Below are 24,568 nucleotides of genomic sequence, written 5' to 3'. Positions count from 1 at the left end.
AACAAAAAAAAAAACTGCTGAATGACTGGCAGCAATGGCTGCCAAACAAAAACAAAAATTTTACAGGTTTTATCTAAATTATTATGATCAAACACTTTCTTTGCTCTTTCTGCACTTACTTTGCTCATCTGGGATGCCCACCCATAGCATCACTCTAAAGGTGAGAATGGTGAAAATCTGTAGTTGGTGTCAGTGTTGGTGACATTGACTGCTTCAGTCAGACGAATAAAAAAAGATGATTACCACCAGTGTGGAGGCTGAAGTCACATCCATATTTGCCATTGAACTGCTTTGTTTTTTGTTTCTGTATGCTCCATGTTTTCAGAGTTCCTCCATTTAATTCCAATCTGTTCCAGTTCTTTGAGCTGTGAGACAAAAGCAGTTTAACTGCACTGAATTGGCCATATCTGAACATTGTTACTTTTGAAAATTGGAATACCATCACAATTCCACATTACTGATATGTCATCAGCCCCTTGTCCCGGTTGCTTGCGGTTTTGATATTCTGCCTCACTGGTAAGTAGGTCAGTAAGACAAATCTGAGACAAATGTATTGCAATTAAGCAAGTGCAGCTTCAGTCTTACAAAATTAGTGCACATAATAATAATGAAATACAAACAGTATTTACATCATTTACAGTATTGACATTTAATATTTTATATAGAAGATACATACATAATTTGCGGTCAAACCAGCCGACACAAAAATTAGAGAGCTCCCATATTCTAGCCTTTATGGTAAATGCATTGAAACCATACAGTCTATGGTTCAAATGATTCTGAACAAGCAGACAGGCAGGATTATGGACTTCTGGTTTTCAAAATAAAATGCTGGAAAACAGTAAATGAAGAATTTGTGATATCCAGATTCTATGAAAACATATTGCTCTATAATTTCTGGAAGCGGCTGATACATCTGACTTCAGGACATAGAGAAATCCCACATCTGTGCTTTGATATGGTTACATTACTTAAGTTTGAGCTACTGTAAGTTTACCCAACAAGTGGTGGTCAAGTATGCCTTTACTACCCCAGCCTTCACTGTAAATAGGGGGCTTGCTGACTTCCTCATTCCTCATTGTCTCCATACACCTTTGCAAGACCATTTGTTGGTGTTTGCCATCTTGCTTTTGAGAGATCTTCAGTCAAGTAGTAGTTTCTTTCTATTTGTTGGAATTATGGTATGATTTGATATTGAGGTAAATGGTCAATAATCCTGATTTAATTGGTTAAAAAAAATGAAATGATGAAATACACGTTTAGTTAAGTATCATTTGAAATATTTGTGGTACTTTAATTGATAAATATTTGACCTCAAAGCCTGGAATGTAATTTGTTTGGATAAGATATTGTAATTTGTTTCTTTTTTGTTTAGAACCGTGGCAATCATCAAGATTTTGTTCAGGACTCTATATTCCATGCTCTCCTATTGAGCATGTATACACAGCCATATACTTAAGTGTACTTAAGTATACTTTTAGTTGTTCCACTTTAGCACATGAAAGTACACGAAATACATTTAAGTTTGTGTCTACAATTTAATTACAGCTTACGTATACTTAGTACAAAATTAGTTGCTCCAAAATAGCCGATATTTTCCATATTTCTGCCGCAACCTGAACGCATCATCAGATTGTCCTGTCTTTGGTGAAAGATGACGTCAGCGAGTCAACATACCTTTACCTGCCCACACGCACCCTCAAATACAGGGCCGCGCTCACCTGTAAACGTGCGGAAGTGAGGAGATGAGTCCGGTGCTGAAGAGATAAATGTTTCAGATTTGCTTATGGAAATTGGCAGTTATTACAGTAAAGTTATGATGGAGCTCTAACAGCTGTATGAAGGAACCTGTATCTCCGCGCTGGATGTAGTTTTCTCCGCTGACACAATTTCAAATCAACCGTGGAACAACCTCCGACATGTTTTTCAAGACCCTCGAGGTAAAGGCACATTTCATGATTTATGTTCTCCATGACCCCCCGACATGTTCAGGACTGTCGAGGTTCACCCAGGGACCGGTTTACTTTACTCTCTCATTTCACACAGTTTTTTTACTCTCCTTTTGTTTAACATTGTTAGTTTAAAAAAAAAGTCTGTGACATCGTGTTAATTGCGGCAGCTCTAATTCAAACTAATGGCACAAAAGACAAAGACAAAAAGTCTTAAGGGCAAACTGACTTTTCCTTTAAATGGAGCTCTTTGATGGTGAACACAGAAGGACAGATAACTCTCCTTTCATACAGCTTCAGTGTTTGTGGGCTGTTGTAAACTCAAACTAAACACAACTACAGACAAACACAATGTCTTTAGGTAAATAACACAGCCAAACCTTTTATGTCATTATTGAACACAATCATTAGACATTCACAGTGCTGGAGGAGAAAGTAAGTGAACCTTTGGATTTAATAAGTGGTTGAACCTCCCTTTACAGTAATAACCTCAGTCCAGCTCTTCCAGCTGTGGATCAGACCTGTACAATGTTCAGGAGGAAGTCTGGACCGTTCTTCCTACAGAACTCCTACAGCTCAGACATATTCCCAGGATTCCTGGTATAAGTGTTTTCTCTGAGCTCATTCCACAGCATCTCTGTTGGGTTATGGTTTGGCTCCACATGGTGGATTTTCTTTGTCTGAAGTCTGTAGTGCTGCTGATCTTCAGCTGGTGGACAGCCACCCTGACATTACTCTGTAAGATACACTGAGAAACTTGAGAATTCATTTTCCCATTGATGATGGTGAGCTGTCCAAACCCAGAGGCAGCAAAGCCCCAAAACATGATGCTCCCTCCACCCTACTTCACCTTTGTGGTGACGCACCATATGCATTGTGCTGTGTGCTCTTCCCCAAAAATTCAACCATAGCTACCCAGTAGTGTTGTGGTGGGTCGAGCTGCTCTTTGACAGGTGCACAGTGAGGTTTTTATTGGAGAGCAGCAGCTTCCTCTGTGCCATGCACCATGATCTGCATATTATCCTTTAGCTGTCACTCTGAGCCTCTTCTTTACCTCACTGACCAATCTGTGTCTTTGGAGTCATCTTAGCTGGACGTCCTCTTCTAGAGAGAAGAGCCACAGAACTAAATCATCTCCACTTACAGACCTCGTCTGACTGCAGACTGATGAATATCTGAACTCTCTGAGATGACTCTGTAACTCTTTCCAGCTTTATGCTAATCAGCAGTTCTTGATCCTAAGTCTTCTCAGATCTTTTCTGTGAGGCTTGGTTCACATCAGCAGATTCTTCTTATGAATAACAAACTCAAAATGGCAAAAAAATCAAAGTGGCTCTAAACCACACTCCAGTTAGCTTTTGTTGATGTCATTAGCCGAGGGGTTCACATACTTTTTCCAACCCACACTGTGAATATTTGAATGATGTTTTCAGTATGGTTGGGGACAACACAACGATGTGTGTGTTACTAGTTCAAACAGATTTTTGTTTGCTCATTATTATAGCTTAGATAAAAATCTGAATAGATTTTAAGACCCATTTCTACAGAAACGCAGAGATTTCCATAGAGCTCAATCACTGTCAGTCTGCATGTTGTGTTCTGTGAAATGTCAGAAAATGATGATTTTGTGTCTTGTTTTGTCCAACCAGCAGCCAAAGATTGAGTGTTTATGCACATTTATGCCTAAATGAATCTGTCATTTAAACAATTGACGATTAATTTTCTTTTGATGACACATGACTGTGTGGGTGGGTGGGTGTGCTCAGTAGGAGATCAGAAGTGAAACCTGTTGATCAGTGGCAGCAGGTGAGGTCACACCCATGTTATAGGGTTTAAGTTGTACTGCAGTATCCTACATCTCACTGCTCTCCCAGAATAGAAACTTGGCTTATCTATTGACCTGATCTCCTATCTACACAGTTAAAAGTACAAGAGGAGTAAACAGTATTAAGGAGTTAAAGGCTGAACAAAGCAGCAGGTGAAAGCAGGAGACAACAACAGGAGTGAACTGAAGTGAAGACCTGAGGAGCACGTCAGGCAGGTCTGGACCTGCAGGCTACTAAATGTCAGTTAGAGATGAAGACAGAGACTTTGTACTGAAAGCTGCTCTAACAGCTGTCCATAAACACATCAGAGTTGAGAGAAAATGTGTTCAGATGAATCACAACAGATATTGTAAGCAAGCAAAGGGATATTTTAAGATATTACAGTTTGATGTGTAACGGTGTTGACTGAAAATAATGTCCGTCTCCCTTAACACAACATTCAAACAAACAGGTTTTCTGGGACTATGTAATTAGGATCAGTCATATTTTCATATGGACAGTTCACTGGTATCCAGGTTATTAGAATCACCTAGTTAGGTCTAAGTGTCTTTGTGTTCAACCTGTTTCACATAGGTGTCAGTTCACCTGAAGGAAATACCAAACACCTTGTGACTCCAGCTTCTCAGAAATTGGAATTTGCTGCTCTTCTTGAACTTCATTATAGTATTGTAATTGAATACTTGTCGGACTGCATGTTAGACAAACAAAAGCTTTACTTTACTGCACATATATTCATAATGAAAATAATGATTAGTGCAAGTTTTTCCACTGAACACAGACTTCCACTGCAGGATAGTATGATGGCAAATACTGAAACATAGTGTGACAATAACTCAAATAAAGAAGAGTCATAAAGTTAGCAGTATATCTGTCTTTCCTAAAATTGGCCAACATATGATACATGCTGTAGCTGACAAACACCTGAGCACAATTTATTATTAATGAGTTTTCATTCGTAAACGAAAGACAGAAATACCGTTTTTTTACTATGTGGACAGTCTCACTTTAAAGAGCAACAGAAAGAGTGTTAAAGTGTTTTATAATCTCCAGGTCAGTGTTATAGCTCTACATAACAAATGAATGTGAGCTGTAATATCTTCTCATATCCAGAGACCCATTAGCACTATAGTGTAATATAATGTAATGTGATGTGATGTAATTGTGCATCAATATTTACCTGGCGTTTACCATCATCAGCCAGCGTAAGCTAACACCAGGTGAGACTGTATCTAAATGCAGTTCTATTATTGTTTAATTAATTTAAAATGTATTACACATATCTGTGATATGAGACCAACACAGTCCATGTGACACAAAAACAGGCTGCACTGTACAATATGTGTGTTGTAATGCTAACCTTATCTGTGTGTTAAAGGAAGGCACTGAGCTGTGGGACAGACAGAAAGATGACACTGAGCCTTTACTTCCAACAACGGTAAGAATCCAGTGATTATCTCTAGCCTACTCTCATCTGTGTTTTTCATACAACATCAACAACAATATAACTATAGACAGACTGTAGACTGATTAAGGACAGACTGACTCTTTGACTCTGTGTAGAACAGATGAGGCTGTGTGACGTCAGACATGAACACAGTTTTATCTTCTTTCACCGTTCAAGATAAACCAGTCAACCTGTCCATGTCTTCTGTCTCATTTACATGATGTATCTGCTTTATTGAAATGTGAAAATGTAACTGGAGCTCAGTATTTCCTGACCAACATCCACTCCTGCCCTTAAATGGGCCTGCCAAGTTTTCCCTCTGCTGGACCCAATTTGACTTTTACTTTGCTGCATGAAAAGACAGCATCAAAGACTTGAAATCTGGAGCATGGATCACTTACAACACAAACACCTGAAAAGATGTTATTCTGAACAGAACACAGCTGATTCATTGAATGCTTTGGTGACTAGCCCATTAGATAACAAGATACAACATGTAGATAAAGCAGATGTGCAGGTGCTGGGAGCAGTTTCTACATGCAGCAGGTCTTTGTGCTCTGCAAGACCACAGAGATTCTGGGTTATGAATTTAACTGATGAGCTCTGTCCTCAGTGTCCTCGGCCCATCTTTGGTTTGTCCTCAGTCTGTCTTCAATCTTTTACAATCTGTCCTTAGTCTGTTTATAATCTGTCCTTGGTCTGTTTATGATCTGCCTACAGTCTGCCCTCAGTCTGTCTTTGGCCTGTCTTCACTCTGCCTACAGCCTGTCCTTGGACTGAGGACAGACTATAGATAGATTTAGGACACACCAGAGACAGACTGAGGACAGATCCAGGACAGACTGAGGTCAGGCTAAGGACAGACCTCATCAGTAAAATTCAAACACAGAATCTCTCTGCTCTAAAGAAACAACTCTTTGACTCTGTGTAGAACAGATGAGGCTGTGTGATGTAAGACATGAACACATACAGTTTTATCTTCTAGTACCATTCAAGATAAACCAATCAACCTGTCCATGTCTGGTGTCTCATTTACATGATGTATCTGCTTTATTAAAATGTGAAAATGTAACTCAGTATGTCCTGTCCAACATCCACTCCTGCCCTTAAATGGGTCTGCCAAGTTTTCCTTCTGCTGTAACTCGGAATAAGAGGACAGACTGTAGACAGAGCGAAGTCAGACTGTGCAATGTGCACTGTTTGTCTGCAAATGGGATAAGTCTCCATATCCAGTATCTCCTAGAAGAAATGTATAGTGTTGACCTCAGTTGTTCACATGAAAAGTGAGTCTTTCATATTGTCTTCCTGTGTGCTTCGGTCTTTAGATTACGTTGTCATTGGTGATATTTTGTGTTTGAACAGGCCACCCGCAAGACATTTGATTATGTACTGGTGGCACACAAGGTGGACAATGACAACAACCTGAAGGCTCAGAGACAGAAAGCCTTCATCCAGGAGCTGGAGAAGAAGAACATCACAGTCACTGTGAGTCTCCTCAAAATACCGTGACCTGACAGAGAATGTAATGTGCTCTAAGATAACCCACTAATGTGCTTGTTGTTTGTGTGTGGGTTTCAGAAGATTGTTCATGATGACAAAGTGTTCTTCGGCCTGCGTGCTCCCACTCAGATATTTCAAGACTATCAGTATCTGCTCAAGGTGTCCGACTCCTGCAACTGGTGTGGAGATGTGAAGGGAGCCGTCACCCAGGCCACTAGGTAACACACACTTATATATATGTATATACACATATACTGTGGGAAGAAGAAGTAAGTGAATCATTTGACATTATCTGCATTTATGTATAAATTTGTCCTATGGCCAGATCATTAAGTTATAATTTTGACCAAACACAATCTATTTGATCTAGTAACACAGAAATCATTGTGAGAACAGGAATAAAGGAACCAACTTCCAATGTACTGAAATCTGATAATAATGTTATTAATAGAAATAATAATGATAATAGAAAATAACTAAAATGGCACTGTTTAACTCTTATTGCCGGCACACCCACAAACTATCAATGGCTTATTTTAGATACACACTGTATTACCATAAGGTAATTATAAGGTAACTATATCATTATAAACCTCTGTACAGGGTTTGAGTTTGTTATTCATAAGAAGAATCTGCTGATGTGAACCAAGCCTCACAGAAAAGATCTGAGAAGACTTAGGATCAAGAACTGCTGATTAGCATAAAGCTGGAAAGAGATACAGAGTCATCTCAGAGAGTTCAGATATTCATCAGTCTGCAGTCAGACGAGGTCTGTAAGTGGAGGTGATTTAGTTCTGTGGCTCTTCTCTCTAGAAGAGGACGTCCAGCTAAGATGACTCCAAAGACACAGATTGGTCAGTGAGGTAAAGAAGAGGCTCAGAGTGACAGCTAAAGGATAATATGCAGATCATGGTGCATGGCACAGAAGAAGCTGCTGCTCTCCAAAAAACCTCACTGTGCACCTGTCAAAGAGCAGCTCGACCCACCACAACACTACTGGGTAGCTATGGTTGAATTTTTGGGGAAGAGCACACAGCACTATGCATATGGTGCGTCACCACAAAGGTGAAGTAGGGTGGAGGGAGCATCATGTTTTGGGGCTTTGCTGCCTCTGGGTTTGGACAGCTCACCATCATCAATGGGAAAATGAATTCCCAAGTTTCTCAGTGTATCTTACAGAGTAATGTCAGGGTGGCTGTCCACCAGCTGAAGATCAGCAGCACTACAGACTTCAGACAAAGAAAATCCACCATGTGGAGCCAAACCATAACCCAACAGAGATGCTGTGGAATGAGCTCAGAGAAAACACTTATACCAGGCATCCTGGGAATATGTCTGAGCTGTAGGAGTTCTGTAGGAAGAATGGTCCAGACTTCCTCCTGAACATTGTACAGGTCTGATCCACAGCTGGAAGAGCTGGACTGAGGTTATTACTGTAAAGGGAGGTTCAACCACTTATTAAATCCAAAGGTTCACTCCCTTAGAGCTGTCAGAAGAGTGTAGAGTTATGCAATTATCCTTAATAGAACAGCCAAAATGCTGATCACAGCAGCTTCATTGGTAGAGCCACTAGTATGTGAAAGGTTGTTTTAACCATAACATGATGTTCTTCAACACTGACGTCTTCAGGATTATTGAAACACTGCAGCTTTGTGTAGTATCCTGACTAATGGGATTTTCCCTTAATGCAATATTTTAACAGGCTCACCTAACTCTGCCCAAAATAAGGAAAAATGTACCTACCAGCTCCTCTAAAGCTCTCAGATTACATCTGTTAGGTTTTTGTACAGAGTGTAATGTTAATGTCCCAGATGTCTGAAGACCCATTTTCTACAGAAATACAAACAACTTTCTTTGTGCTGATGAATAAGGATGCACGTATATAGTGTGTACTTTCATCTGTATAGTCAAATGTCATGTAAACCTGTTCTGACCATGAAGTTGGATTTAATTTTTTTTGTTTGTTTGTTTGTTTCTTCAGGATTCGAATCGTCCATTTCATCCTTCATCAGACCTTCCTAAACACAGGAGGTGAGTGTTTTTAATCACTGGCAAACTTAACAATAAGCAAACCATGAATAATGATTATGGATAGAACAATGTTGAGATATGGGACAGTAAACACAGCAGCCTTTCATGCAGACATGTTGTGTTTTCTTCTGTCAGAGAACCTGGAAGAACTTCTGATGAAAGATGTTTTTGAAACCATATTCTGCCTCCATGAGGTAAGTCAGCCTTTGACTGAGTGCTGCTGAGTGCTTTGGTATTGATTATCTGCTCATACTGAGTCAGATCTGACAGTATGACAGTAAATGTTGATTTTGTTTCATTGTTCTCAGAGAAAGCAGCAGAAACGGCTGCAGCAGAAGTGGGCTCGATGGTCGGCTCTGTTTACAGGACAACCAGTCAACGAAGTCAAGTCAGTGAATCCAGGGAGACATTACACTTCCTGTTTTAGGCGGGTGGGGGGTGCAGTTGTCCTGACTTTGTCTGACAGGGGACCTACAGTGTCAGTGTGAAAATCTCTTGCTTAGATGTATAGGACGGTCCATGTAGAAATACATTTTCACAATATGTCAAGAAGGCAAAGCCTGAACATGCAGCTGTGGTTATCTGTTCACTGTAAAAAATGTTCAGTCCTCTTGTTGTCAGTAAAGCTTAAGAAATGGGCTTTAACTGATGACTGATTGTTTGGATGATCCTTCTATCCTTAAAAGCAACTAGATAGTATCCTTTCAAACCTTTTCAGAGGGGGGATAAAAAGCCTGAATCTCGCTACCTCTCTCATATCAGTCTGTCATTCTAGTCTCATGGGAATAATGTACAAATGTGGATAATTCATATGAAGTTCACTGTTTTAAAGTCTCTGGTGTGTTGACATATTTGTCTGTCTGCAGATCTTACTTTGGAGAGAAGGTGGCTCTGTACTACCTGTGGCTGGGCTGGTATACCAAGCTGCTGGTTCCAGCTGCTGCTCTGGGTGTTGTAGTGTTCCTGTATGGACTGGCCTTTTTCAACACTAACCCTCTCATGTGAGTTGGCTACATGGAAGCAATAATGTGTGGTAAATGGTCATTTTGCATTAACGTAACCGCATTTGTAAAGTAGCTTTTAAAGGTGTGTTGGTGTGGAAAAGTATTATTTGGCCACTTGTAGTAGCCCTTCCTGTTAATCTCTTCTGTGCTTCTGCACAAGCAGCAGCTGCATCATTACCACAATATGACTGACCTCTTATTTCCATTAACCTTTTAATCTTTGTATCTGTGTTTGTGTCCTCAGTAAGGAAGTGTGTAACTCCAGCATCATAATGTGTCCTCGCTGTGATAAAAGGTGTGACGTGTGGCAGCTGTCAGACACTTGTGCCTACGCTAAGGTGAATTCATGAACTATTCATCTGTTGTCTTTATACATACAATGTCTTTGGAAAATATTCAGACCCCTTCACTTTTTTCATGTTTTGTCAAGTTGCAGCCTTATCCTAAAGTTTAAAAATCAATCTACTACTAAGCCAAAACCAAATTTTAAAAATGTTCATAAATTTATTAAAAAGGAAAAATTAAAATGTCACATAGACATAAGTATTCAGACCCTTTACACTGACAATTGAAACTGAGCTATGGTCATTTCAACTGATTGGACATGATCTGGCCATGAGGTCTAAGGAACTGTCTGCAGAGCTCAGAGTCAGGATTGTGTTGTGGCACAGGTCTAGGGAGGGCTACAAAAAATTTCTGCTGCACTGAAGGTTACCAAGAGGACAGAGGCCTCCATAATTCTTAAATAGAAGAAGCGACAACCAGGACTCTTCCTAGTCATGCAGGAAACCTAACATGATGCTTAGATTTGAGGCCTTAGTTTCATCAGACCAGACAATCTCACAGTTTGAGGGGCCTTCATGTGGGAAACTTTCATGTGGGAGAGTCTTCTGTCTGGTCATTCTCATTTACCAAAATGTCTAAAATTGTGTTTTCTCCTTGTCATTATGACATATTGAATGTAGATTGATGTGGGGAAAAAAATAATTTAAATATTTTTTACCATAAGGGTTCTGGATTCTAAATGCACTATAGTATATAACTTTGTTCCTCCAGAACTTCAGAGGACATGGTACAGCTGTTTCCAGATTCCAGATTAAGAATTTTTATGATTTTTATGTGTAAAATTGGTGGAATGCACCTTTAAATATAACACTAACAATATACTGTACTGGAGGTAATACTACCCTAGTACTCTGAGAAATAAGGTTGGTTACTTTAAAGTTGCATGCTAATCTTAGTAGCTTACATTAGAGATAAACTCACAGTGTAATCTACTTTTAACACTTGTGCGCTTGTTGTTTGATTTTAGATTTTTTTTTTTTTTTTTTAAAAGAACACAACCCATTCACACATGCAGGCTGCAACAGATATTTCTTAGTGCTCAAGTAAGAAAGGCTGTACCAGCTACGAAGGCTCTGTATTTGAACAAAAGCATTAAACCCAGTCCTGCTGTTCGTCTGTGTTTGTGTGGTAAAGGATTTTTGATATTCCCTCCTCATGTCTTCCATGATGTGTCTGTGTCCACACAGGTTAGCCATCTGTTCGACAACGAGGGTACTGTGGCTTTTGCTATGTTCATGGCAATCTGGGGTGAGTCTCTTATCTGCTTGAATGTCATGTCTAATCTAATGTGATTTTTTTGTCATATCTGATTTAATGTGAACTCCACGTCACAATGGTGATGTGGAATTCTTCTTTAACTGTCTGTTTGTATTCAGCTACTCTGTTCCTGGAGCTGTGGAAGAGACACAGAGCCACATATGTTTCTCGCTGGAAGGTCTACGACTGGTGTGAAGAAGAGGTACTGCTGTCTGCATCAACTCACACATTATCATGCTATGTTTAAAGACGAGTCTTGAGTCTAGATGTGTGTGTGTGTGTGTGTGTGTGTGTGTGTGTGTGTGTGTGTGTGTGTGTGTGTGTGTGTGTGTGTGTGTGTGTGTGTGTTAACAGGAGGAACTGATTCTGGAAATAGTCAATGATCCGAACTGTACACCTAAACACTTCACACACTCTTACCTGCACAGTACTCTGGTCCTCATCCTGGTAACCCTCATGGTAAGACATACACACACACACACACACATACACACACACACACACACACACACACACACACACACATACATACATACATACATACATACAGCACTGAGTCTGATACATAAGCATGTTTGGTAATGGGGTTTGCTGGTTGTCCATGTGAGATATGACTTAGGTCAAATGTTGTTTAGGAACAGTATGTTTATGGGAGGAGTCGTTCACAGATCACTGATTACTGACAATCACAAGAATGTTCACTAACTGCTTGCATGGTTTCTGCCAAAATGAAACTGCATCACAACCAAAGGATGAGTTTAATTTCCTCAGGACAACAGCTGAAATATCATATTAATGTCCATTATTTCCTGCTGATTTGGGAACAACTAAAATGTGTTGTAAAATACAGATGAAAGGCTTCAAATCGGCACAGGAAAGACAATGAAAGAGGATGAGATAAATAGACAGCAGTAGTAACAGGAGAGTCAGCAGAAAAAGGAAGCAGCATGTCAATGTGTGTGTGTGTGTGTGTGTTTATGTTCCAGCTGATGCTGATCATCGGGCTCGCTCAAGCTCTGGTGGTGTTTCGGGTGGTGGCTGCTCCCTTGTTGTCTGAGTGCAACTGCGGGTTTATCAGTGACCACGCCAACACTGTGGCGATGATGCTGGGAGCTGTGCTGCACTATGTCACCATTCAAATCATGACTCGGGTACGTTTTCTCCATCAGTATTCCTGTAAGCACAGTAATACATGACAGCAAGTACACACAGCACTGGTCATGGACTGACAGCCTGGACATACAGTATGCCTGTTCACAACATGCAACGTTTAAGAAACCCATCCATAAGCACAAAGGGGAAACCAGTTAGCCTAGCTTGCCAACACGACTACTGACTCCCACTCAACATCAGTTTTTGTTCATGTCATTCCAACAGATGCTCAGCCATCACTGCACAGTCAGTGTTCATTGTCAAAAAGAAGGAGGTGCAGCTTGTGCAGGCTGTCTCTCTGTCATGTGACAGGGAAGTAAGTCTAATTCACAGCAACTGGTTGTTCTTTGACCTCAATTCAACTCGCAGTACTGTAGAAACACTAGAAGTGATGAACGCAGCTGACAACAACAGCCGGTCAGCTGCCTGTGTGTCAGATAGAACTGAAGTCATTTCTTTGAAAAGTCAAATTTCAGTGCATGACGGTAACATTTTCAGTCAGAAATGAGAGCTATCGATCTTCTCATGAAGTAAATAAGAAAGCAACTAAACGTGTGTCACAAAATGTCAAACTGTTCCTTTTAGACCCTCTAAGTAGGACTTTCCCACCCCCACATTAAATCCACAGAGTGACCCATGGACTCATCATATTCCTCTTATATTCATCCTTCCACTCATTGACTAAAATTTCTACTACTGCTCTATTGTCACCGCGAACCCTGTTAGCTCAGGTTAACTACACTCCATGAGTACCCAGAGAAACAAACATCACAAACATGGAAAAGTATGTTTTTAGTGGTACGGAGATGAAAGGTGCGGAATACAGCTGTTGACTCAGTTGTTGTTGAGGGCGTCCACATGACAGCATTGAGTGTGTGGTGTCACCTGGAAGCTTTCTGTTCACTATTAGAGATTCACTATTAGATTCACTATTAGGACCGGTAGTTTGTGTATTATGCGATCCCTAGCAGATATGTTAGCATGCTGAAATAGCCCACATCCTGGATCATGTCCAGGCTGTTGTCCAGACCTCATAGTGTGAGACACACAGGTGGTCATGATGTGCGAGTTCAGCTTGTTTGAATTTTACCATCCTGCCTCATATATAAGCACACAACAGACTAAACATAAGAAATAAAATGAAAATAAAAGCAAGACATCAAACACCATTTTCTAAAAGCAGTGCACTATTAGAACACTGACAGTGTCTGTGAGCCTTTTCCAATACAGGAACGTAACCGTGTCTAACCTGTAAGGTTCTAGGTTCTGCCTAATGATTAAGATATACATTATTGAAAAGAAGACACAAGGACATTTTCATGTGTTTGGTGTGTTGAGTACAGTTCAGGTATTGGACAGGCCATGGAGGATAAAATCTAGATTTTCATTTACATTTTCATGTGCTGACTTTAGTATTGTTACCCTCCCCATTGCTGGCCTGCAAATATGTCAGTAGTGGGAAAGTTACATGACATAAACAATACCAGCTTCACCGTAAGGTAACAGGGAAATGTAATTAAACGTATTAAACTTTTAAGCAGAAAACTGCCAGTTTACAGGAGAGATTCATAACTAAAATGTAATGTTTTATTGTTGTCACAAACCAGCTGTTGTTTCCCTTCCCCTCCTGAGCAGAGACCAAATATAGTCTCAGGAACTTGTCCACAAAGTGAGGGGAGGGAGCATCAGTGGAGACAAGTTACAGGTGATTAAGTTGCTGTAGTGGAAAAGAGCAGTCAGTGTGGTGGTGGTGTTCATTCACAGCAGCTGATCGTCACAAACAAAAAAGACTCTCTGTGCAGTTTTTAAACTGACAGGAAAATCAAACATCAGTCCACTGAGGAAACAGGAAGAGGGAATCTCCCGAAAACCAGCTGAAACAACCAGATCCCTGCTCCTCTAAAGGTCTGCCTGCCAACAGAGTCATAACTCATAAATCTTTAATGTCTTTCTTGCCTTCAATACCATCTGTAGGTAAACCGATGGGTTTCCCTCAAGCTGTGTGAAATAGGTGAGAATCGAGTTGAATGTTTTTTATACATTTAGAACAGTACATTGAAAATGCTGTTTTTCAATTGTAAATATACATCTACATATCAGACCAATTTTAGACCAAATCAGATATTAATCTGTTTTAATTAATACTAAATTTTTTCCCACGTGCTCTGTGTGTGTTTGTATTCAGAAAACCCAAACTCATTTGCTGCCGCAGAGAGGAGTTTCACAGTCAAGATGTTCACCTTCCAGTTCTTCACTCTCTTCTCTTCACTCTTCTATGTGGCCTTCTTCCTTGGCAGGTACTCAATCTGTACATATATATATATATAGAAATATATATATTGAGACATGAAACACTATTTAAATGCACTGATATTATTTTTAAGTTAGGTTGGGTTGCCCTTAAAACTGAATAAGTTGATGCATCAGTTGTCAAATTGCTGCTTTATTTAGTTGTGTCAGTGTCTCAGGTTGTAAACTCTATAAACCAAGTCTTATTATTATCTAATTATTTGAAATGGGCGATTGAAATGGAAGAGAGAATGAGGCAGTGTGGCTCATGTTTGTTGGCAGCTCTGATGCTGACTGTCAGTAAAGTCAGCAGAACAACTTCTGAGCCAGGTAACAGTTTGTTTTTCATATTTGAGGAAAAGACATTAGTAATAATGTAGAGTGTAAAGCATGAACCAATTCTGGTGATTTGGTGATTTCTGTAGTACCCAGTCTTGAGCTCAGAGGTTTAAAATGCAGTTTGCTGATGGGGCCTTGACATTCTTTTCTCACAGGATAAATGGCCATCCAGGAAATTATGTGCGTATAGCTCGGTGGAGACTGGAGGAGGTGAGGAGGAGATTCATCTAATGTTCAGACCTTCAGCACATCAGCATCATGGCACTAACCCTCTGTGTGTCTTTCTCATAGTGCCATCCTAGTGGATGTTTGACGGACCTTTTCATTCAGATGGCTGTGATCATGCTGCTCAAACAGACGCTCAACAACATCTTTGAGTTCACAGTGCCGTGAGTGTGCTGTGTTTTCATTTGACTTTTATTTTTGTGACACAGCAGCTGTTAATGAGTTAGAGTCCAGGCCCATGTTGTGTCAGCCTAGACATCATCAGAGCGATTTCACGTTGTAAATGTGTCGGACTCTCCGTTTGTGTGTTTTCCAGCTGGTTGAAGAGCTGTCTGAGCAGAAAATCTGCAAAGAAGCTGGAGAGGAAGTGCGGTCACTGTTACAGGAAGACCTGCCGTGACGAACAGGGGCATGTCGAACCGTGTGAAATCTGCAAACTTAGGGACTGGCTGCGTAACTACCATTTGGCTGACACAGATGCCTTCAGCCTGTTCAATGAGTTCCTGGAAATGGGTAGGTCAACAGTCTCTGCCCTGAGCATTATACACTGGCGTGAAGATGGGTTGTTTACTCACACAAAGTCCTTACAGTACCTGAGGTCTGTACTACAAAGGGAGTTTAACCTCCTCTGATTTAACTCGGGGTTATCAAGGAAAGTCGGGGCTGACTAACTGCCTCAATCTGTGGTAAACTGTACTACGACAGTGGTTCAGATGTCAGTAAGCTGAGTTGGTGTTAACTTAATCTGAGTTAGTGTGTGTGCATAAAAGGGGTGTGCAGCGTATTTTTCTCAGATGAAGGGTGCACATTAATTCTGACGGTTTATGAGGAATTTAAAAAAAACTCCAACGACACAATGTAAAACTGTGGCTGTCAGCAAAGACAGGGAGACTTGTCACATGTTCTCTGGATTCTTAAATTGTAATATATAATGTAAGGACATGTAAAATATGTCTTAATTATTAGGACAACTAACTGACTGACTAGGCTGAACTTAGAAAAACAGGAGTAGGGCCACCTCCTGATACATTTAACATAATAAAGGCCCATAATGGAGTAAGTTCAGGGGGCAGTGACCTCTGCTGGTGGCAGCTCAGTGATGTAATAGCCTATTGTACCCAATGTTTTGATTGGTCAGTTTAAAATAATAAATGTAGTTGACATGCCAGTCTTATGAACAGCCACCAGCTCGCCCTCCTCTGACTCTCAGGTTAGTGAGGAAATAACTGAGGGTTTCTGTGGAGACACATCCCAGTCCACCCCGACCACCATTTGTACTTGAATGTGTATTTAATGTGTTTCAGGAGCAACACCCCCCCCCCCCCGAAAAAAAAGGATTATTTATATTGATCATGTGTGAGAAAAAAAAATTACTAATTAAAATAATGTAAATTGAAAAACTGGAGAATAAAAACCACCATCCACTACCTACCAGATTTTAAGGTTTTTAGATTTTTAGGAAAGGGATAATACAAAGAAATAAATACATTAATAAAAAAATAATTCATTTAGTCTTTGTTTTTTTTTTTTATTGAGACTGATGATCTCTGTACAGCCTCGCTCAGCCTCTCTCAGTCACTTTCGACTGGTTCTTCCACTTGTTGGGTGGTACTTACACAGAATAACACTGACTTTACTGCTCAGAATAGTTTACGTAGAACTGCAGCATAAATTACCATGGAAGTAGACAAAGTAAAACCAATCCACCTTTCATAGTACAGGTTAATCAGGAAGTTACACCTGAAGTTACTCTGACAAGCCAGTAAGCTCGCTTCATTGTACAGGCCACTGGCTGAAAAATACCAGCACAAGGGAAACAAGCACCCAACAATGCAGCCCCCTGTATTATTTTTAATGCATGGCTGATTCATTTTGAACAAGGCTATGGGGAGCTAAGCAAAAAAAAAAAAAAAGTATGATCCATGTTGCCAGTGGATCAATCAGTGTTCTATACACTATACTATACTATACTGTACTATATTTGTCAAATCCACTGTCTAAAGTCACAATATTTGATGTCAACAGATGTAATTTTAATCTTCTTCTATCTTAAACATCCATGTTATGGACTCACTATCTGTGTCCTCCAGTGATCCAGTTCAGTTTCACCACCATATTTGTGGCAGCGTTCCCCCTCGCCCCCCTGCTGGCTCTGATCAACAACATCTTTGAGATCCGCCTAGACGCAATCAAGATGGTCCGCTTAGAGCGTCGGCTGGTTCCCAGGAAGACCAATGACATCGGTGAGCTGTTTCTTATATAAGTGATATAAGATTTACTTTGTGGAGTGGACTGATCCAATACTGATTTCACATCACAGAATCATTTCAATAATTCACCAGAACACTTATACTGAAACACGTGGTATACCTATATCAGATATTGTCTGATGTGCTTAACATTTATCTTGATTCCCTCTCATTGCACTGTATTTGAATTTGATGATAATACAGATTGCTTGTTACAGTAGGTCCTGCCTGTCTCTTAGTCAGCAGTACAGCTCCAAAACTGAAAATATGAGTAATTTTTCTCTACAATATGGCAATATTGTTTTCACAAGTACGTTGGTTTGATTGACACTTCCGTCAGTCAACCACTTCAGCTTCGTGACGCATTGTTAAGAATCAGATTGACTGTATTTTTGTAACAGGACTGTCCTCTCTCTGCAGGTGTGTGGACAAAGGTGCTGGAAGTCATCGGGGTGATGGCGGTGATCGCCAACGGTCTGGTCATCGGGGTGTCATCAGACTTCATTCCACGCCTCGTCTATCGTTACCGTTATGGCCCATGCGCTAATGGAAACACTCAGACACAGTCAGTCGTGTTTCAGCTGCTACAAACACCTAAAAGCACGTCAGCAGAGTGGTGTCTGTGTTGTGTCTCATCATGTGTGTTTTGTGGTCTTGTTGCAGCTGCATGGAGGGCTACATTAATGACACTCTGTCCATGGCTTTTATTAGTCACCAAGCAGTTCGAAATGACTTTACTAGTTCTCAGATGGTCACAGAGAATGGTGTCAATGTTACACAGTGCAGGTGAGACAACCTTTTTCTTATTCTCCTCTAGGGGTGTAACAATGCACTGTGACAATACTCACAATTCCCTGCAACACAATAAGGCTACAAACAACCCACAATGCAACACTCTAAAATTTTCTCACGGCACTTAAGTGTGCTGTGAGAAATCATCAGGTGTGCCGTGGAAGATTATCCAATTTCACCTGATTGGTACTCTAAGCGAGCGGCGTGTAGTGACAGGCAGAACAATTACATGCTCTTCCACTAGAAGCAGTATCGCGCTAAATACGAAAGAACATAGTCCTGCTGCGAGTGAGACAATGCTGCGGCTCGAAAAGGTTGGGAAACACTGCTCTAAAAGACTGTAGTTAAACTGGTACTCGCTCCATTTAAAAAGAATATAAGTTGTAATGAATAGAAATGGAATTGTATAGTCCAGAAATATAAGACAACCCAAGGAAAAATATTGCCTTATATTACAGCCAATACGGTATCTTTTCTTCTGCGCTGCAGAAAAAGAATAACTGCAAGAAAGATTTCATTTTTTACATTTAACTGTTTACAGTAAAGAAAACACTGTAAGAAACTGGGTTTTGTGGCAACAAGAGATTTGAGATTAATTTGAGAATAATTAAGAACTCTTAAGATCCTAGTTTGTTTTCCATTAAATATATCCATGGCTGTATTGTGTGGATGAAACTGAATCATGAGCTGTCCTGTTTATCACTATTCTGCACGTTTAGACGGAGCAGAGTAGGGGTGTAACGATACAAACTATTTCCTGTGTGCAGCTATAGAGACTACAGGAGTAATGAGGACTACAGTCTGACCTCTCAGTTCTGGTTGGTCCTGGCTGTGCGTTTTGCCTTCGTCATCCTGTTTGAGGTGCGTACTCCAGACGTGGGTGAAGCAGTGTTCATTTGAATCGATGAAGCCAGTTAAATTTGCTGTCCTGTGTCTGTTTCTGCAGCACGTTGTCGTGGTGTGTAAGTTTATAGCTGCCTGGTTCGTCCCCAACAATCCCATTCGTGTGAAGAACCATCGTCTGCATGACAAAATGTCTCGGCTGAAGGAAGAGTTGTGGTGAGTTCTCTGCACTGCAGGACAAAAGTTAGATCATAAGAGATGAAGCCAAGGTTGTGGAAACACTGTCAAAACATCATCTACAGCTGTAAGACATAACCAGCAGCTTTACAGGTACAGACAGACAGAGAGACAGGATGTGGCGTCTGACTCTATGCTGTGCATGTGTTTTTGTTGTATTTCAGTGAAATGAAATGCAGCAGGACAACAGACGTCTGAACCCTCTGTCCTCAGATCTGCTCCCACCGACGAGTCCTGACTGGTTAAAGTGTGACATACACAGATGGATTATTGTTTATATAATTTACATTTGTCATTGGACCAGGAGGACAGACTCCACTGTAATGTTGTGTAAAGGTTTATGTGTTACGATTTTATCAGATTTTTAATTTTCCCCTGTTGACATGTTTATCACCCAACTATCACACTATCACACACAACAGTTGACAGTCATGTGATGTTTTTATATTAAAATGTAAGACAATTCATTTTCATCATTTAATGTTGAAAATGAATTGAAAAATGATCAGCTGATCTGGTTAAGAAGTTTGACCAGGAGAATATCATTACTGATGTCATATAGCATGTTCAGTCAGACAGACACACTGGTTGTCTTGCAGTCTTGAGTGTACAGTGTGCAGTGACATTATGGCATGTCATGTGTAGATGGGTAAGAAAAGTACCAGCACACAGTTCCCTAATTACACACACTCATAAAGCTGTATTTATGACTGCCAGTAATCAGCATACATGCAGAAGTTAAAGATGAATAATGATATTAAGTCTAACGCTCACATTTGTCATTGACCATACACTAAGCTATTATAACAGACACTCCACAGATGATTATTAATATTAACAATTTATTCTTCATCGTCTGACACTGTCAAATATTGAATATAGCATTTCATCAAAGTTTTTGATAAATACTTTCTTAAAAAGTTAAATCAGACCATCAAAATAAAATCATTTTATGTCTCTTTTATATCAGTAGGTTTACATGCTTCAAGATAATTTATTAACTCTGAGGTCCCATGTGTTATGTGTGTGTAAGTGTGTAACTATACCACTGTATGGGTGATTTAATTAATTTGTCCCAACCAATCATCTAAGCTGTGCTGAGCCATGTACTTGTATTTGTGGGAGCCACAGGATGGTGTTATTATGTGATAATAATAACTGGTGATAATGATGACTTGATAAACTTCTCTCTATGGCCTCAACTGACGCTATGATACTGTCACAGTCACTTGAAAAGCATCACACAAGTAAAGACTAGTGCAAATAATGCAAGTGTTGATGTTTTGATGGATCCAATAGTGCAGCATGGTAACCATGGCGACCCAGGCAGTAAATACAGGAGCTGGTGATGATGAAGCCTGAGTGTATCGCAGAGGTGTGAGAGGTTAAACTCTGGGTGAGGGGGATTAGCAGAACTTTTGTGTGTTTATAAATCTTGTTCTTATATGAATTAATGAATTATGACTATGACACTATGATTAATAAAGTATAATTTAAGCTAATTCAAATGGGCCTACAAGATACCACACATTCATACAAGCCAGGACAGAGAGCTGCTGATACTTTTCCAAACAACAAAGTCAGTCATCACCATCATATACAGAAATCACTGATAAAAACATATACAGCATCAGAGAAAGCTGAATCATTATAAAGTAGACTTGTAAGCGAGTTTAATGGGTCCAAGCCTGACCAAAGTCAAACCTGGAGTTTCACCCACTCATGGCAGCAGAGAGTGAAGAGAGTAGCCAGTGGTTTCATAATAATCATATGCTTGGCCACATTGAGCCGCTGACAAGACTACACTGAGAGGATGTAATCCAGCCTCGGACCTGTGTCTGCACCTTTACATAGCGTGTGAACACTGCCTGGTGGACCACAAGGTCTGCTCTGTTTGTCAGGATTTAGGTCACTTTTCTAACTAGTTGAGTGCAGCTGATGTAAACCTGAGGTGACATTCTGAATATGAAAATCCTTTTTATTTTATTTTTGTTTGATATTTTGACATAAAGAATGTTTATTGTAAGGTAAATACATATACACATTGTTTACTAGATGACAGTATTTTAGTTGGAGGTTCTGTCCAGAGAGATGTCATCACTGTGGCCTTTTGTGACTTTGTGACTTCACATATAAAATAATTATCTTCATTGTCATTATATTCAGGTACAGTGAACTTTACATGGCATCTGCCAAAGGTGGGTTAAATAAAACAAACAAAAAGCAGAATGGGAAAGCAGCAATAATAGCAGCGTAATGTTTTAAAAAGTAACACTTGTGCAAGTACAACTTTCAAATAAAAGACACCAAAAGGTTGCATGTTATATATATATATATATATATATATATATATATATACACACTACTCACATTAAGTTAGGGATATTGTTATTTACATGAGTGCCCCAATATGTAAGGCACACTGTACACAGTGAGACCATTATGTGGAAAACACAAAATGAAGTGTGTCTATCACCCCAATACAATTGCCTCCCTATCCCAAAAATCTCTGAAGAGTATGTATGACATCCACTGAGTCTCTCACAATATCCCTAACTTATTGTGAGTAATGTATTTTTAAAAGATGCTGAATCGTGTTTATGAATTGTATCTGTGTGTGTGTGCCAGTGTTAGAAGGGTTACAAACAGATTACAGAATACATGTCCTAAAATGCTACTTGTTACATATTCTCAATATGACTATTCTAAATACTTTAGATTACTTTAACTTTGTCTGACATTTTACCATATGTTTTCTTCTACTGTATCAACGGGCTGAACGCATTTGAGTCACCCTGATTGTGTACTGAGACTGACACTTGCTGTAGAGGTGCAAAGGCTATGAGAGTATGTAAACACAAAGGCCATTTGATGTTTTGTTTGGTGAAAACTATTATTTGCTCCGATGTTAAAAGTTTATCTTTAAAATTGGCACCAGGGAAAGAAGACCTTGTTTTTTTTTCACTTTTTCTTGTTTTAACATTAAAACATAAGTCACATGTTAACATTATCTACTGTATTGCATTCATTTCGTTTCATTTCATTTGCATTCTTCTAACAAGAGTATCACCCTATAAACACCCTCAGAGGCACTTGCAATGAAGTAATAAACTTTTCAAGTGTTATTTTCATGCTGCTGCAATGTTGTCCTGTCATGAATGCATGTACACTGTTGCATGTAACATTACATTACATGTTAGAAAAGCATACTATGAAACAATGTAACTTGTAACATACTCTAACCTACTACTCTGCAGTCTAGTAACGGTGGTTGAAATGCAGCAAGATGGTTAGACTGTGGGATGAAAATATGTCCATCCTGACTAAGATATCACTCAACAGGAGCACTGGACAGCAATGTGGTGTATTTTAGAAGGAGGGCTCAGATGTCTGGTCTGGATCCTGGAAGTACCTCTCAGTCACAGCTCTGTTGATCCATGTATTTATATAGCTCTCAGTAGAAATGACTTTATGAGCTTCTTTGCCCTCAACCATCACTGATTTCTCTCCAAACTCAGGATTCCTACTGCTGTAAAACCTGATATATACCTTAACTGTCTTTCTCCTATCAACCCTCACCAACTAACTTCAGTAATTTCTTCATCTAAACCATCAACCTAACTGGATCAGCTTGTCAAGAGTTGCTGAGGTGAGGAACGGAGGAGTTCTGGGAATGGCCGATCCATTCAAGCTCCCTCTGGTGGCTTGTCTTGTCTAGGGTGGAGGAATGAGGGTTTTCAGGTGGCCCAACTTCTCCCTATAATGTTCCTTCATGGAGTTATCTGAACGAGTGGATAAGGAAATGAGAGAGTGTAAGGCCTCTGTCTTATCTCAGCCTACTCATGTTTAATGTTTTTCTGAGAAGCTTCATCCCACCCACTCTGCAGCACTCTCTGGGAGGTATTTGGCTGCTGCTGGAGCACTAGTGAACAGTGGAGAAGACCAACTTTGCAAAGGATCTTCTCATGTTGTCCAACCAATACCCCCTGAAAAGCCACTATCAGAATCTGCAGGGTCCATAGGTGATAATGTGTTCTGTTAAGGTTCTGAGTTTCATTTTTTGTGGACCCACAAGCACACTCAGGCAAAGTTATGGGTTTTGTATGTGTGTGTGTGTGTGTGTGTGTGTGTGTGTGAATTCTGTTTATTCTATTTTTAAGAAACAAACAAGAACATATAATACACAATAAACAATTTAGGTAAAATATACAAAAATACATATAATAAAGGAAGTTGTGATATTAACAACAGTGAGATATCGCACTACACAATAGTCCATTTTGAATAGTGAAATAGAACAATAAAAAATATCTCTGGTCGTCTGATTACTTAACCTATATATATTGTTCCACAGTAACAACCTCTGAGATCCCTGAGATCAGAGACTTCCACATGGAAATAGAAGGAGGGTCATCTCCAACCCACTTCACCATTATGGTTTACATTGATAGCAAAAGAGCCTGAATCACACCTTCATTTTCTTTACGAGAGACTGGGAATGGGTTTAGTGACACCAGCTGACCTATTGCTGTACTAACACTACAACATGAACTGCCAGAACATTTGAGAACACACACTCAGCCTCCTACATCTTTAATAAATCATACATCTTAATAAATCATATTCTATTGTGTTTGAAAGCCTGTGCTTGTATGTGCGTGCGTGTGTGTGTGGGTGAGAGTTTGTGTATGTGTGTATATGGGGGGTGTGGGGTTGGGGGGGGTGGAAACTGTGATCTGCAGGACAAATAATATAATTTCTACCTCTCTAACTGTACACATAAACACCACACTCTGACATCAATACCAACACACCCACACCATTTTAGTTGCAGACATTTATTCCACCGGCTCAGTGCTCCATGATACAGGAGAAAGTGAAATCTGGACAACAGTGTGTATTTGATGTGAAAATGGGGCAATCTAGTGTAAAATAAAAAAAAATAAAAAAAACATTTTTGAGGCCAGGGCTCCAGAATGAGTGTAATAAAGTAAAATACATGATTTTATGTTGTAGTGGCAGTGGGATCAAAAACTGCAGTTTTAATGGATTTCAATGGAGACATTTTTGTCTACTATCTTGTTGA

The 24,568-nt window shown here is 39.8% G+C and overlaps 1 protein-coding gene across 2 annotated transcripts; it reads left to right on the top strand.

Moving 5' to 3' along the window:
- Positions 1-1,694: 1,694 nt before the first annotated feature.
- LOC108877848 (anoctamin-9) lies at positions 1,695-22,492 on the top strand. Of its 2 annotated transcripts, none has more exons than XM_051078180.1 (24): positions 1,695-1,940; positions 5,151-5,210; positions 6,582-6,704; positions 6,801-6,937; positions 8,701-8,750; positions 8,886-8,944; positions 9,059-9,138; positions 9,617-9,751; positions 9,999-10,092; positions 11,287-11,347; positions 11,476-11,558; positions 11,711-11,815; positions 12,343-12,507; positions 14,483-14,519; positions 14,694-14,805; positions 15,292-15,346; positions 15,428-15,525; positions 15,678-15,874; positions 17,452-17,604; positions 18,031-18,175; positions 18,274-18,396; positions 19,170-19,263; positions 19,349-19,461; positions 19,647-22,492. In XM_051078180.1, the coding sequence occupies exons 1-24, from the start codon at positions 1,920-1,922 to the stop codon at positions 19,678-19,680; spliced, it is 2,334 nt and encodes a 777-aa protein (XP_050934137.1). In that variant the 5' UTR covers positions 1,695-1,919; the 3' UTR covers positions 19,681-22,492. The 2 variants fall into 2 exon arrangements, with proteins under 2 accessions (XP_050934137.1, XP_018523581.1); XM_018668065.2 differs by having other exon boundaries at positions 6,798-6,937.
- Positions 22,493-24,568: the final 2,076 nt, after the last annotated feature.

The sequence above is a fragment of the Lates calcarifer genome, linkage group LG2, assembly GCF_001640805.2.
Source record: "Lates calcarifer isolate ASB-BC8 linkage group LG2, TLL_Latcal_v3, whole genome shotgun sequence".
Classification (NCBI taxonomy): Eukaryota; Metazoa; Chordata; class Actinopteri; family Centropomidae; genus Lates; species Lates calcarifer.
The sequence above is the reverse complement of the archived record's forward strand: the minus strand, read 5'-3'. Positions and strand labels throughout refer to the sequence as shown.